The 15,747-nt window shown below is 33.1% G+C and overlaps 1 protein-coding gene and 1 pseudogene across 1 annotated transcript; one reads left to right on the top strand and one right to left on the bottom strand.

The window, feature by feature from the left end:
* The first annotated feature begins 1,258 nt into the window (after window positions 1–1,258).
* Window positions 1,259–10,779, top strand: LOC124365618. The gene is made up of 3 exons (XM_046821608.1): window positions 1,259–1,309; window positions 4,605–4,853; window positions 10,702–10,779. Exons 2-3 carry the CDS (start codon window positions 4,605–4,607, stop codon window positions 10,777–10,779), a joined length of 327 nt encoding a protein of 108 aa, XP_046677564.1. The 5' UTR covers window positions 1,259–1,309.
* Window positions 10,711–15,521, bottom strand: LOC124365617 (annotated as a pseudogene).
* Between the last annotated feature and the right edge of the window lie 226 nt (window positions 15,522–15,747).

Below are 15,747 nucleotides of genomic sequence, written 5' to 3'. Positions count from 1 at the left end.
TAAACTGTAGCGGACTCGTACATTAAAGAATCTGTATCGAAACCCTCTGTTGTGAGAAAACATGAAATATTTTTGTTCAATGAACCTTTAAGAGTGGTGCGGATCATTTTTAAATGACTAATAGGGTCATTAAGAAATGTTATATCTTATAACACAAAAGAGACTATTCAATAAGTATGAAATAGTAAGGATTTTGTGCAAAATAACTGTACTTCTATTTGATAAGTTCTAATTTTTTCTCTTTCAATTATTGGCGTAATAACATTAAATTGATAGTATACATGACATTAGCCTAGTTTAATTTTAATAAAACCGTATTTTCCTGTTGACATAATCTTTTATACAGCTGATCGAGGAAAGTGAATTTCGAACTAATATTTTGTCTTACAGTATTATTATTTTAATGTATTATCTATGGTATATTTTAAGGCATTTATCGATTCGATATTGATTACTAGTTAATTTGTGTATGCCTAACATTAATCCTTAAGTTTTTCTGTTGGAGCTATTAGGGATTTTCCGTTGTACTTTACTAACACTATGATGGTAAATGTTCGAAAACAGGTAATATTAGATTTGCATTGTTACATTTTTGGTTTAGTACTCATAAGGAATTCTGGTCCAGTATTGTAGTATTGCATTGGTACAAAATCCAAAATACTTGATGTACAGTATGAATGTAAGTACAGTCGCCTGCACATAGCACAACTAGTCTCGAAGTTTGTCTCGAGGTTGCATGTTGTGGTCTATCGATTGTCTGGGCAACTTCATTGCAATCTTTTCCATTAACTAATCTTGATAAAACCGAATTCGTTTGGCTTAAACACACTTGCGCTGTGCCCATTGGTGTTATTCATCTCAAGTAAAGGTGTTGACAATTTGTTTTTAATTAAAGAAAACGTAAATAAACTTAAATATATATTTAAGGGTTCTTGGACACTTTTAGAGCCGAAGTAAATCGCACAAATTGCTATTAATTTTTAAGGAAATTTCTAAAAGTAAGTGTAAAGTTCGAGGCAAAAAAATCTAAATAGTAAAAAAAAAAAAAAACACACTCAGTAATTTTATTTTTTTTTTATATTTTTTTAAATTTTTTTTTACGTAGGGGGAATGCATTTGCGCACGGAGTGTGTGACACCCTTGCGGACTACCCACTAAACCCCCTACGGGCCACGGAGGGCCCAGGCCGGGACCCTTTCGGATGACATCATGCCTGGTCCGTGTGTCTTATGTCCCATCCAGGACAAAACTACTTGTTTCGGAAGCTAGGGGTCAGCCAGGCATCCGTCTTCACGCTTCTGATGAAGACGTAAGTTTCAAAAAATTACTCCTAAGACACTTTCAAGGCCAAACCAGATCGAATGAATGGATGTCAATTTTTAAGGACATTTCTAAGAATAAGTCTAAAATTACAATCTAAATTATAATTTCTAATAAAATAAAACATTATTGTAATATACTGTTTTAGAAATATTACAAACTCATGCAATTTTCCAGTACTATTTCTGTTCTAAAGTAGGAAGTACTGTTCTGGAAGCTTCAACCACATTCTACTTTGAATCAGCCAGTACAATATTACTTAAAGCATCTTAGCATTACAGCAGTTAACTGAGTGGATTTACATGAATGCAAAAGTTCAAAGTAGTTTCTGCTTGAAAAAGTGCTTTTAAGTTTATTGAAACATTATAACGTGAAAATATTGTCTATCTCCTTCGAATCAAGGATTTTGTTAATCTGCTTCGAATTAAAAGACTTTGTCCATCTGCTTCGAATAAATAATTTTGTCCATCAGCTTTGAGTAAAAAATTCAATAGAGAGTTCCGTTCTGCTTCAAATAAAAAATGTAATAAGAGTCTTGTCAAATCTGCTTGGAATCAATGAAAGATCTATTTAAATTTCTTCTATAACCTACATTCTAAGGATTATTTCCTGATCTAATCTTAAAATTTAAGAATATGATCTAAAATAATATAAAAAGTGTATAAGGAAAAATATTGTTTAAGGAACTATCTATAGTCTTTTAAACATTCACATCACAACCAATAATACAATAATACTCAAACAAAAGAACTTGATACTCTTCCAGAACTTCATATATTGTCTTAATTCTTAGCCAAATTTTGAGCTCTAAATCTATATTTATAAATTTCTTCTCCGAAAATATTTTGTAATTGATTATATTCTACATCGATTATTCTGTTAATAGTTTTTAATCACTATTTCTAGTATTTTTCTTCTAGTTGTGTTCCTAATTTAAATTAATGTTATTCTTTATTATTTGGAATATTTACACAGTTAAAGCTATTTTTAAAGTTTATTTCTGCTTTATATTTTATCATCTGAAAAATGTTATAAATTGTAATAAAAATGAAACAATTTTATTTTATACGGTGTCCAAAAAACTAAAAATTTTAAAACAAACTCCTGAGGCACATACATATCATCTTGTAGATGATATCATATGTATGCTCTTCGAGTAAAATGTATAGAGTTTATCTTTAAAACTCATTATCTTGTATGAAATTTTGCTACTTTTTAAAGTTGTTTTTACTACATATTTATATTCTAATGTTCCAATATATTCTAAAGTACTTTACCAAGCACAACCTGCTCCGACATTTCGTAATCATTTTGCAAATATTTTGAAAAACCAAGTTCTAAATCCAATCAGTTAACTGCAGTAATGGCTGACTCGAAGTGGGACGTATTCATTGTTTCCAGTACATTACTGCCGACATATAACACTAAAATACCCCTGAAAAATGCCTAAATATGTAATAGGACTGGAAAAGAAGTGTGTTACAATTAATTTAGTTTTTGTATTAGAAATTATAATTTAGATTATAGTTTTAGATTTATTGTCAGAAATGACCTTAAAAATTTATAGAAATTTATTCGATTTAGTTCGGCTCTAAAAGTGTCCAAGGAACACCAAATATATATTTACTTGAGTGTTTTATATATAATAATAAATTTATATGAATTTTTAATGAAAATTCCTCTAAAAGTACAACACATTACATGGCAGATTTAAATTCATTATATGTAAAGTAAATCCTGCTTTTAAGTTTTAATTGTAGACTAGTACTAAAACTCTTTTGTTGAAAATTTATGTAAATAGAATGATTAATTTTTTAATATATTTCCTCTAACGATTATTTATTTATTTGAAGTAGTTCATTTTATTATATCAGACCAGTTCCGCTAAGTTTTCTAATTCAAGAAATGAAAATAATGTTATTAATATAAAATCCATTATAGTAAATCTACTAAATATATTTAGGTATAAATTTGGACAAATCGTGAATTCGCTTGTATCAGTATCGATGTAGACGGTACGTTTTACTAATAAATATCCTTCCATTGATATTATCAGGAAATATAAAGTAAACTATTGCACTTCAGCCAATTTTAAATGAGGTGTATGGCATTTTCATTGGAAAATTTTAAAAAGTAAAAAAAAAAACATAAACTCTCTAACCTTATTTATAACCAAACATTTATAAACAAAAGAATGCCATATATCTCTTTAAATTATGCCTCTGTTTCATATTATAATACAACTAGCCAGCAAACATCATATTCAGAGAGAAGTCAATCAATATCCAAAACAATCCATACATTTTATTTGTTATTATTGCATATTCAACTCTAATGTGCTTAATAATGATATTATTCCTATTTTATTTTACTATTTATATTTTTTTAAAGTTTGTTTTTTTCCATTCTTTTCGCCTATTTGCTTTAAAAAGCATAAGATTTCCTTATTTCTTGGCAAATATTAAAAATTAATGTTTAATCGGGTGTCTAGACCCATATATATATATATATATATATATATATATATATATATATAATAAGGCATATATAATCTACCATAAATATTTTGTTAACTTAGGTCAAGAAGCTGAGAAAACTTTCATTCCTCGTAGTACTAAAAAGGCTTTTTTGCTTGCTTCAGGAGTGACAGGATATTCAGGATGGCAAGGTTGGAGTTATGGGCCACCTCCTATCAAAATCCTACGAAGATGGATAGTGAGTATTATCTCAGTCACGTCACCTTGAAAGAAATGTAGGACAGCTCTGTTCCAGCCTCTCCAGTAAAAGTGTGCAGAGAACAGCACACCCTTACGTCCAGACTATCAGTAGCCTTTAACACTATGGGAGTTCCAGTCACTGCATCAGTCATCCTCCGCAGTAGACTACATCTATCGATCCACCCTGCAATCTCAGTATATCCATACTGTAGTTAATGATGTGCCACTCTTGGACAACCATAGGATTTCCCAAATACAGATTACAATTCGGTTTTACCAGTTCCCAGTTTTGGTATAGCTGGATAGTAAACCGATCAGGAGTGAATCTTCTTCCTGGAAAAATATGCATTGGTGATATATAATAAATGTGATCCTGTAGACCAATCAAAGTTTTGTAAGAGTTATCAGTTCCTGGCCTTTGTCTGGCCCATTAATATCAGTTTTCAAGGATAATAAAAGTGTCTGGTTCCTGCAAAATTTATCTTTTTCAATTTCAGAATTACGTAAATTTTTGTCCATCATTAATCTGTGAAGTCGAGATGGTGACTAAGACTTGTTCTGTTGCAGATGCCACTGAGGGACCTGCGGCGACTGTGGGGATCTCGGAAGCAGAGTGCGGTACCAGCGGACAGTGGCGGGGAAGAAGGCAGTGGTGGCACCGACTCGGACACCAAAGGTCCGCTTTGCTCGCTGCCCCTACTGCAGGTCTGGCCCAGCCAAGATTCCCCGCGAGGCGAGGCCGATGGCCAGAGCTTCGTGTTCCCCGGAGAGGAGTCCACCACCCACCAGCACGACTCCGGCATCGAATCTGTCCAGGTATGTATATATACAGTTATTTATCTCTATATCGATAACTTCTTAAAACAAATGAATATAAAAGATAATATACACTGGATAACATATATCTGCCTTCTTCTCCATCGTGCCGATGCACACTGTTTTTAATATGATATTTTGGCAAGGATATTTAGGTAAGTCGTCACTCGTATCTTTCAATTAGTCAATTGGCACAATTTCGTTCATAATTCAAAAATTATGCTATTATCGAAGCATACAAATACCGTGTAGTTAAGATATAATCCAGCTGATAACTCTGACCATAAATATGTACAACTAAGAAAATTTAAGTCGATATATTTATTTCAGAGATTTCACTGTAGTTTCTCTTCTAAGTGGTGTTCTTTTGGGAATTTGAACAACACATACATGATAATAAATGTTTCCTGAAACCGCCTTTGATATCACAATATACTATCAAAATATTGTCTACATTATCACTTTAAGTAACACCTTTAACACCTTTCATTATTGTTTTGTTATTTATAATATATAAGTATATTAATAATGATTTGAAATATAGTTGCAATCAAATTAAATAAAAAAAAGCCATATTTAAGGAGTATTTAGTGTGCATTTGTAGGTGAATTCATTAATTAAACTATTCATCAAACTTAAGTATACACATTCCTTTCTCGAATATGTGTATTAAGAAATAAAATAAAACTTCAAGAAGAATAACGATCGACTATAGTGTATATGGTCCTGTTAGAGATACAACGTTAGTCCCGTGTTGCAATGGAAGTGTTTACGACGTCATCAGCACCATGGCAGCGATGACGTCATAGAATTAGCCTGGTCTGCACCAAACTGTCAACTTGTGCTAGCGGTCCTGTTCACAAGCTACAAACTGTGGCAGTTTACAACTAGCAACTTCTATTTGGAAAACCAACGATGAATATAATTGCGTCCACTATCCGTGGTAGATCGCTTAGTTTATACGTACTTGATTAACGAAATGTTCTCCAATTAATTATACCTACGTGCATACAATTGTGCAAGTTATAACAGTTTTTAAAATAATACTTGCTTTACTTTTAAGGGGGAAAGAGGTGACAAGATATCAGAATGCTCACTCAAAGTTTGTCCAAGTAAATGTATTTGTAATACATACACAATAGCATGGCAATTGTCAATTTCCATGGATTTATTGCAAAAGTAATGAAAATAATTCGTATTTACCACTCCAAAAACCCTCTCCACGTTTATACTGTACCTCCTGACAGCCATAAAGAAATAAAAAACTGCAACCCTGATGTGGAATTCACTCACTTACAATACATGGAATAGGCCAATGGAATATTTTGAAAATAATTATACATATATTTTGTTTTGCGTATAACTTATTGTCTATAATACCTTTTCCGCTTTTACAGCGAGGGTGGATGCTACAACACATACGTTAAACCAACTTTTATTCAGCAGAGAACAACCTAATTTTATTCAGCATTTTCGTAATTAATACTCTGCAAATATTAGATGAATTTAAAAAGCTGATATAATAAATGTTATGCTGTTTATATTTAATCTATATCTAAATTTTTGTTATACTTACTTTTAGAAAGCTAATAATGAGTACTGTCGTCATATAACAATAATTGAAAGGTATTTATTCATTTAGGTAAATATTTATATTATAAAACTATAGGATCCGTAATTATTGACACTTTCGTTATTTGTTCTCTAAAAATAAATCTAAAATTATTCTGTATTTAATTTTTAAGATAAAGATATATTGGTACATTTTGAAACTCGTGTATTTAACATAAATTTGAATGAAAACCGATTGTTAAAAGTGTAATAGAATTTAGGACATTGTCATCGTTATGTATTACAAAAAATATCACACTTATTATAAAATCATTTTAAAACATATTATAACGATGGCAAATGTCTAACATTCCATTTGTCAACAAAAAGGTGTTTTTGGCGTTTTAATTAATATTAAAAAGTTTATCCCAGAGAATTCTTTAAATTAAATTGTTTTCTAAATATGTGACAATAATATTTAGGGCTGATGTTTAGTATACTATAAAATCTTAACCCAAAGTATGTATTTCATATCTTTTAGCGAATAAATTTATGTTTTTCAAATAAGCGATATTAAATAGTTTTACTATTGTCGTGTAAATATAACGACGCTGTGTTAATCTATCAAAAATAAGAAAAATTAGAGTGTTTTGCTTATGTTTCAGAATATACATTTTTAAAATGGGTAGCACAAATTTATAAAACTGAGAATGCGTCATTTTTAGATTAAAAAATAAATAATAAGTAGTTAAAAAATCCTACTTTTTTAGAAATAAACTTGTGTCTGATTTGAATTATTTATTCAACTATATGATAGATATCAGGGGTTTGATCCTTAACGTCTTCTTAAACCGAGTATTTGATTTTTTGTTAATTTACTGTGATTTTTTTGTAAAAACAACTTGTAGTTTGTTAATGTGACAGTTTTAGTTAGATTACTTAGAAAAACAATTATGGGCATTCTCAATGTTGTAAAAGGAAACTTTAATCTGTACGCAATGATTATTTACAAACGTTAATTCAGGTAGGTGTATTTTATATTGAGCTAAAAAACTTTTGCTATTTTTTTTTTCTAAAGATTTATAAAAAAAAAACTCACTTACAAACACTACAAGTGTTTGCAGTTAATCTTTTACCCACATTAAATAAAAAAGACAAAAAGTGGTGTCAGGTTTTTCAACAGTATATCTTATGTTCAACAATTTTTGTTAGTAATTGTATACACGGTTTATAGAGCAGAACGCTAACTTCGAAATGTAGTGTGTGTTTTTCAGTTAAAATGCAGAAGGTGGTCATTTATTTTACGAGGTGAAATTATGGCTAAAAACCCTTCTCTAGCACTTAACCTGGAGATCGTTAGTTTAAATGTAACTTCCAACCCAACCCGTTGCTAATGACCGGGCAGGCGTTCTGCTTTAAGGGAAAGATCGCTCAACAGTGACCATAAAACACCTGCCACTCTCAGGATTGCTTGATTCGGCTGTTATGCGTCACGAATTAAGATAATACAATAGAACCGATTCTCATTTATTTGGATCTTATGGTTCTATAAATCGGTTTTACAGAGTGAAGGAAGTCAATGTTTTATGAAGAATCATTTTAATTTTCAGCGTAGTTAGATTTTTTATACTAATACTTGACGTCCACGATGATACCTACAATATAATAACAAATTAGCCATGTTGTACTACGTTGGCAATTGTAAATTTTAAACATAGCTTATAAATGATTCGGTTCAGAGCGAGAATAGCATTGGAGCAGTTAGCGTCATATAAATTGTACCAGCAGCTATATCTTTTTGGACAGTAACAGAGGACAGTGAAAATTATAATGACAATAAACAGACTAAATAAAGCGAAAACAGTTTCAAAACATGTGAACTAACAACAGGAGATATAATAAGCAAACCACTCTCTTTTCTATGACAAACTAAGTACTATATAATATAATGTGCTCTGTTTTGTCCACATCGCTGCAACTCATGCAGAAAATGTCTGTATATTTCTGTATAGTATTTTTTTTAAAAATAATTAACTAATCTTTTGATGAATTTTCAGCGAGTAAAGTAGGAATGGTAGTCTTATATTCATATGGGGGGGTGGGGGGGGGGGGGGGTGGGGGGGGGGGGGGGTGGGGGGGGGGGGGGGTGGGGGGGGGGGGGGGTGGGGGGGGGGGGGGGTGGGGGGGGGGGAAAATAAACATTGTTTGTGAAGTCCATACTAAAAAAACTACCTAGTTTCTGTTATGTAATCAAAGATAGTAATTAATTTAATTTAGTGCTAAAAGACTTCTCATCTCGTTGAACTGTAAGGAACCTTCAAGAATGTATGGTAATTGTTTAAGATTATTACATTGATTTTATCATGTTTAAGTGATTTTTAATTGAATTGTCAGTTCACCACAATCATTGCTTTATATTTGTATATAAAACAACATTACATTTAAAAAACATAAGTTATCATTAAAGAGTATAATAATAGTGAAAATATTTAATACATTTTAACGTGCTGCCATAAATTATTTATAAAACAAAACCACATGTTTAGTTCAGTTTTCACCATATTTCATTCATATATGACATTGATTAAATGATCGTACTATATGTTCACCCGCACGAAAATAGGTTCCAATGGAATTTGAAGCGAAGCGATGTTGTCATATCGTTTCAAACCACCACCACTTTCTCGCTATTCACTTGACAATTATGTCTGCTTTATTTACATGCGTTCTGTAAAACCAGGATGGATGAAATAAATGTTTTCGTATATTGGTTTTAATCGGTTAACAGTTATTTTATTACAACCAGATATTTAAACGAATAAGTAATTTTCCCATCCAACGAACATCTTCCAACAGTGTATGGCCTAGAAATTATTAGTTTTACTCTCCCTAATGACAATCATGTTTTATTTTTACAATTTTTAACCTTTTAAATAATATGCAATTTTTAATGAATTAAGAAAGAATTCTTTTGATTACAGTTCTATGAGCATAAAAATTCGATTTCAAGGTAATGATTTACTTAAATGCAGTTTTAAACACAATGATTGTAACTTACAGTAGATACATAAAGGTTTTTACCTTAGTATTTTTTTCCATAAAGATAAATATAATAATAACCAAATATATGAAATAACACAGATTCTTTTGTCAAATTCTTATGTTATTTATTTTAGCAGATCTCGAAGCCTTTTATATTTAATCAACACTAAGAAATTATTTAGATCAAATCATTTAATGAAAATCTTACATTGGCACAGCTTTGTTTTAACAGAGGATAATTATGAACAAGCGTTTGGGTTATGGGTTGATGGCAAATGATTTAACTGTTTATTTTATACAGCAAAAAACATAAGAACATAAGGTACAGTTCATGATCATTAAGAATAATGTTATTTTAACTACACATAAGTATTGTATATTAATAACTTTCAAACCCATTAATGAGAATTTAAACTCTTGTATAAGACTTATAGATATTATTGCGTTATCACCAACCATTATAATAAAAGCAAAAATTAAATATACACCTCACATGTACAAGCACTCGTGAATGCAGCTTTGTTGTAAATTGTTGCAGAAACATAACATTATTAAAAAAATATATATATAAAGCGATCTTTCCATATAAGTTTCAATTACTGTAAATAGCAAAACTGATCGTACTTCTCTAATAGTACATCAAGCGCGAAGTAATAAACATACTTTCTAAACATTATTTATAACAAATGAAATTTCGATATAAGAGGGTGAAGATTGTTTTTGTACAATAAACCATAATTGTATACACAGAAAAAGCGGTTATATAACAACATACCTATTATATTTACACAATTATTTACTTATATTCTATTAGCACTTGGATAGTTAAATATGCGTAGTTGAGCCGTATAAAAAATAAAACTATAATGGTCTTCTGACACACTTGTATAAAACATTTAATTCTTTCAAAGCTAACTCATGAGTTACAGCTTACTTTCAACAATGTAGTTTGAATCTAATAAAGTATTCTAAGAAAAAAGGCAGAAAACCATTTTTAGATAATGTATTGTGGCCCACAATGACCCAGTATTTGAAAAGACGGACAGTAATCTCGAATGATTAATTGCAAATACATAAAAAGTGGTCTTAAGCCAAACATTGCAATCAATAAGTCAGCAACATTCACGTAGCAAATAGAATTATTTTGTGGCCTCTAGGAATATGAACACATTACACAATTTGGATTTCGCCTTTTGATCGGAACAAAATAGAAGAGAAAGGACAATAGGGCGATGGAACACGGAATGTGTTTTAGCGTCCGCTCAAAAGTGTGAGGGTACATCGAGAGGGGGGTGCTTATCCTGTGGCCGTACAGGGGGTGGTCCTGAGTTAGCGGTGTGCTGTCCCTCAGGTGGGGACAGCAGCAACCCTCACGTTCTTACGAACTTGTACACGACACCGAACACCATGACACTGACGAGCATTAGAAATAGAGCGGTGTCTATCTTGGCGAAGGCGTTCAGTCCGGAGTCCGATGGGTCCCTATGGTGGCGGGATGGGTCTGAGACGAGCGTCGGACGTTTCCCATCAAGCCCTCTCGCCAGAGCGGGAAACGCAAGGCTCTGCGTGAACGTCAGCTTATAGTAAGGATTCTGAGAGGCTGTAGGGACCAACGCTTCCCTCTGGCGGCCGCCCTGAGTAGTGCGTACTCCAAGTCTAGTGCGTCCAGAAGGGGATAACGTGCCGTCATGGTGGAAATCCTACGCCGTCGTTCCCAGTGGTCGGAGTGTCGCGAAGCCACCGAGGCCAAGGCGGCCGCCCGCGACGGCTGTCAATGGACGAGGCATTGCTGGAGCTGCCACTCTGGGGGCCAAACTCTTCCTCCGACACGTGCTCTGGAGAGCTGGGGCCCCGGAGTAGCAAGAGCCTCGCGTGGTCGGGGTGCAGAAGTGAGCTGGTCCCGCCGGACCGAGGGCGAGTGGAGTGGTGACGGAGTATAATTGACCGGGAGGGGTCACAATCGTTCCTAACATCTGCTGTGCCCTCCCGGGGGGGGGACGGGCTCTCGCCCTGCCAACCATTTTAACATCACTTCTGGTAACAGCAAAACCATAGCTGCTCTATGGTATAATCCCTTAATTCTTTTTTGTAGGAAGGGATCTCATACTATGTTTTAACATGTAATTCAATATTAAGGTACGATTTAGGGCTTTATTAATTCCCCCTACGGATCTGGATATGGAGCAAATGCTGAAAATGTTGATACTATAGCGTAGCGTAATTTAGTAGGTTAATAATATAATCTCTAATGTTTTGAGTATTAATTAAAATCTAAAGAACGTTAAAGGATATTATCAAATTGTTTACTAAAATATGTTTGTGTTCTTGAGACACACAATTTTCTGCTGTTTTTACATTGGTACTGTCTAAGGCTGTAATTTCTTCAAGACATATATTTGTCTTGGATGTTGAAGTATCCGCTTATAGTGGTTTATTAACAAGGAGTAAGTGATTAAAAACATTGATAGTTTAACATGGCTCTAACCATGTAAGTATTAGTTTAACGATGTACTGAGCAAATGAGAGGAAAAGACCTTTCATTTTCAACCTTCCGGAGGTTTGCATGAGCCTACAGTGCAAAACACTCCCCTAGTTATGGTTGCATTGGTCAGTCATTGGAGACGTGATGGCAGCCGGGAATGTCCGCAATCAACAATCCTCCCGCCCAAACCTTTCAAATACGAACTACAAGTAGGATCTATAGAACCAACCAATTTACAATCTTAATAATCTTGAAGATAACTTTGTCCTGAATGATCTAAAACTTGCCAGAAATATCTGGTGGTCAGCAAGGTTTACATTATGAATCCTTGTTACACTCCACTTCGTCAAGCGATATTTGCAAAAGTAAAAACATAGATTATAATTATTGTTACATGGCCGAATACGTGTGTATATTAATATAATCTGGCAATTAGGCATTAATTTCAATTTATGTCTCGCAAACGAGTAGCTACGGTTACTGAATGTGTTCAACTGTTTTACAATGTTTATACGAGATTTTCATTTAAAAATTAAATATACAATTCGTTTTGATTCATAACAATTAGAAATAGACATTATTTATCTCTTTGTCCGTAAAAAATAAGTGTCTTATAAATAACATAGTCACGTTTATGAGCATTTCATCCCTAGGGTTTAAATATGAAGTGTTGTTACTATCAAGCTTACTCTATGCTATCACACTATAAATTAAAAGAAATTGAAAATAGTTGTTAACTAAGTTAAACATATCATTATTATACCAATGTTTACATGGAACAGCTGATTACACGTAAAATCTATTTAAATTAATAATACTTTTGTTTGAAGGTTATTTTTGACGATGGAAGGATTGTGAAGGAAACAGAAATTTTTCCGGACATTTGCCATCGTTCAGTGAAAAACAAGAAATCAGTAACAGACTACGTTTCGAGATCTGCAATCTGATCTCTTCTTCAGTAATAAAGAACTAAACCTAATACATAATTGACAAACTAGGTTTTAAAAATAAACAAATCTTACCAAAGCGTTGTGGCACGCCTTAGTCAGGAATCGCAACCTATATGTTGTATTGCGATTCCTGACTAAGGCGTGCCACAACGCTTTGGTAAGATTTGTTTATTTTAACCTAGTTTGTAATTATGTATTAGGTTAGTTCTTTACCTGAAGAAGAGATCAGATTGCAGATCTCGAAACGTAGTGTTACTGATTTCTTGTTTAACTGAACGATCGCAAATGTCCGGAAAAATTCTGTTTCCTTCACAAATTAATAATATTTGTTTGCTGTAATGCAAATTTAGAAACCAAGATGGAGTTTCTCATTATGGAAGCCAGTGGGGCGCAGCCCGAAAGGATTTTCGAAGTAACAATAAGTATATATGATATCCAGGGATCCTAAGAATGTTCATGTTAAGTTTCAGTGCCAATCAGTAGTTACTGAATACAGTGCAATACAATGAATACTCGATAAACCGGGTACTTCATAGTTTTCTTTGAGAGCCTCACATCGCGGGCTTTGATGCTTTGATAATAATACAGTTATTATTATTTCCAGTTAAATTAACATATTATTCCATTCATACATGACGTAAAAATAAATAATTTCTAGTGATTATTGAAAATAAATTAAGGTCTCTTACAGGAATGTGTCCTATAAAAACTCATTTAACTTCAATTTTACAAAACTTTTATGTCCAACAATCAATTTTGTTCATACAAACAATCAAATGAAATTGTTTATACATGTTCAAACACTTATTCAACTGTCTTCACTTAACAGTTAATGTCGCAGTCATTCTAGACTTGTTTCAAAATGTAATACTATGTTTTTAAAATCCACTAAATTGACATTCTGGATAAGTAAATTAATTGTAAATATAAATAATTTTTTTTATCCTAAAATGAAGGTTTTTAACATTTTTAAAATCATCCTAAGTTGTTCTAATCACATTTATTTTTTTGCAATTAATAATTATACCAACTATATCTAAATTTTCGAAGGGTAAAAATATACGATTTCAGTTCAAATACTTATTAATATAAATTTTTACGGTTACTATATACATACTGAACAGGTGGTCTAAAATACTCAATTTTTGTACTCACACACAATTTAGTTTGTTTTATACATTTACATAAATTATACATATTTGGGTCTAACGCTCGCTACTAGGATGACTTTATGGATTTTTAGCCAGAAATAGGCTTATCTGTTGTTTGCTCTACGTCAGATATGTGGACACACCCTATAAACAATTTATAGTACTACCCTAAAATTAATCTGTTACTACAGTATTTTAACAATATAATACATACGAATTTAAAATTCATATTTAATCTACTAATAACGCCGAGAGCAGTGTGGGGATGGAGTACGTAATCTAACCTGTCGTATGACTGTTCTTATCGTGGTTAGCTGTTGTGTTGAATAAATGTAGGCCTAAAATTTTAAAATGTATATGTGTAAACTGTGTAGTTGTTTTTGTACAATTTTGACAACTAAACCATTTTGTGAGTTTAATTAGGAAATCAGCCTATTGCAGTTGTCCTCATGATAGTCCTTACCAAAAATGTCTGCATAACTTTGACAAAGATGGATCCCAGAGGCCAAAACCCCGCGAACACACTATATACCTACATTTGTGTTTATATAATATCATTAGATAAGATTCACTTGATTCAAAACTCGAGGCAATTGTCGTTGGTCCTTTACTTTCTTGGTCTTGGAGTTACCTGACTGAACGCGCTGTAAAGTTTTCTTTTGTGCTTTCAAGACCTATTAAATTTGACTCCTCTGGCGTTCCTAAGAGGAGTCAATTAGGACCGTTGTTTTGCCTGGTTTATCAGTGATATTGGAAGTGGGCTTGAAAGATCATTCCTAGTTTTTAAAATGATGTTACAATATTCAGAGAAATTACCTCTCTTGATCAGCAAGTAAAAGACTTTGGAGTGACTTGGAGAGATGTAAGGATTGATGTCATGGATATGAACAGTAATAAATATGTGATCATCACCTATACCAGAGCTAGACTCAGCAGAAATTTATATTACCTGCTGGATGGCGTCACTCTTTTATAGGGTTTAGACTGTTCGAGATCTTGGAGTATACTTAACCTAGAAGAAAGAAGGTAGAAGTCTTGGACTTCGGTGAACACATATCCAATATTGCTATCAAGTCAGCAAGAGGTCTTGGGTTTGTCAGTCTGCAACTATCGACGGGATTTCTCTATTCCATCATTGAAGACTCTTTTTTGGACTCGTTTGGCCTAACCTGGAGTTCTCCGATGTGGTCTGGTCCCCTCACCCAACATGTAACTAGGATTCAGTTCAGATGCGGTTTTTCAGGATGGTGGGGATCAGAATTGGCTTCCAGTGCAGGCATGTGGGTATTCCGGACATTAAATGCAGCCTGCAGCTTCCCCTTCAATCTTGCGTAGCGGAGAACAATGATGGACATGGTTTTCCTATTCAAACTTTTGAATGCCTTATATCGACTGCCAGAGTAGATACTTCATCAGGTGGATCTCCATGTTTCCTCGTAGAACCCGTTACCATCAGCTGTTCGGCAGGCGTTATCATCCGACTAACTACCATTGCCGTTTAAGCAACGTTTCCTAGGTTTCTGAGAACTGGTAATGATATCTGCACTGAAGTCAAATTTTTTCGGTTTCCTCCCTCCACGGATTTAGGAGTTTCACTACTAATGTTTGAATGCTGCAGTACTAGAACTGTCTATTGCTGAGTAGTATAATATATTATGTTAGTAGAATATATTTAATGTTATATATGTTTTCTTGTCTTCCATCTTGTTATTCCTTTT

Source organism: Homalodisca vitripennis, chromosome 6, assembly GCF_021130785.1.
Source record: "Homalodisca vitripennis isolate AUS2020 chromosome 6, UT_GWSS_2.1, whole genome shotgun sequence".
NCBI classification, from domain to species: Eukaryota; Metazoa; Arthropoda; class Insecta; order Hemiptera; family Cicadellidae; genus Homalodisca; species Homalodisca vitripennis.
The sequence above is the reverse complement of the archived record's forward strand: the minus strand, read 5'-3'. Positions and strand labels throughout refer to the sequence as shown.

What these genes read in the sequence shown, in the direction of transcription:
- LOC124365618 (XM_046821608.1), top strand. Translation starts at nt 4,605, where the DNA reads ATGCCACTGAGGGACCTGCGGCGACTGTGGGGATCTCGGAAGCAGAGT. An exon ending in CCGGCATCGAATCTGTCCAG is followed by an intron (nt 4,854 to 10,701) that starts GTATGTATATAT and finishes AATGTGTTTTAG; the next exon opens with CGTCCGCTCAAAAGTGTGAG.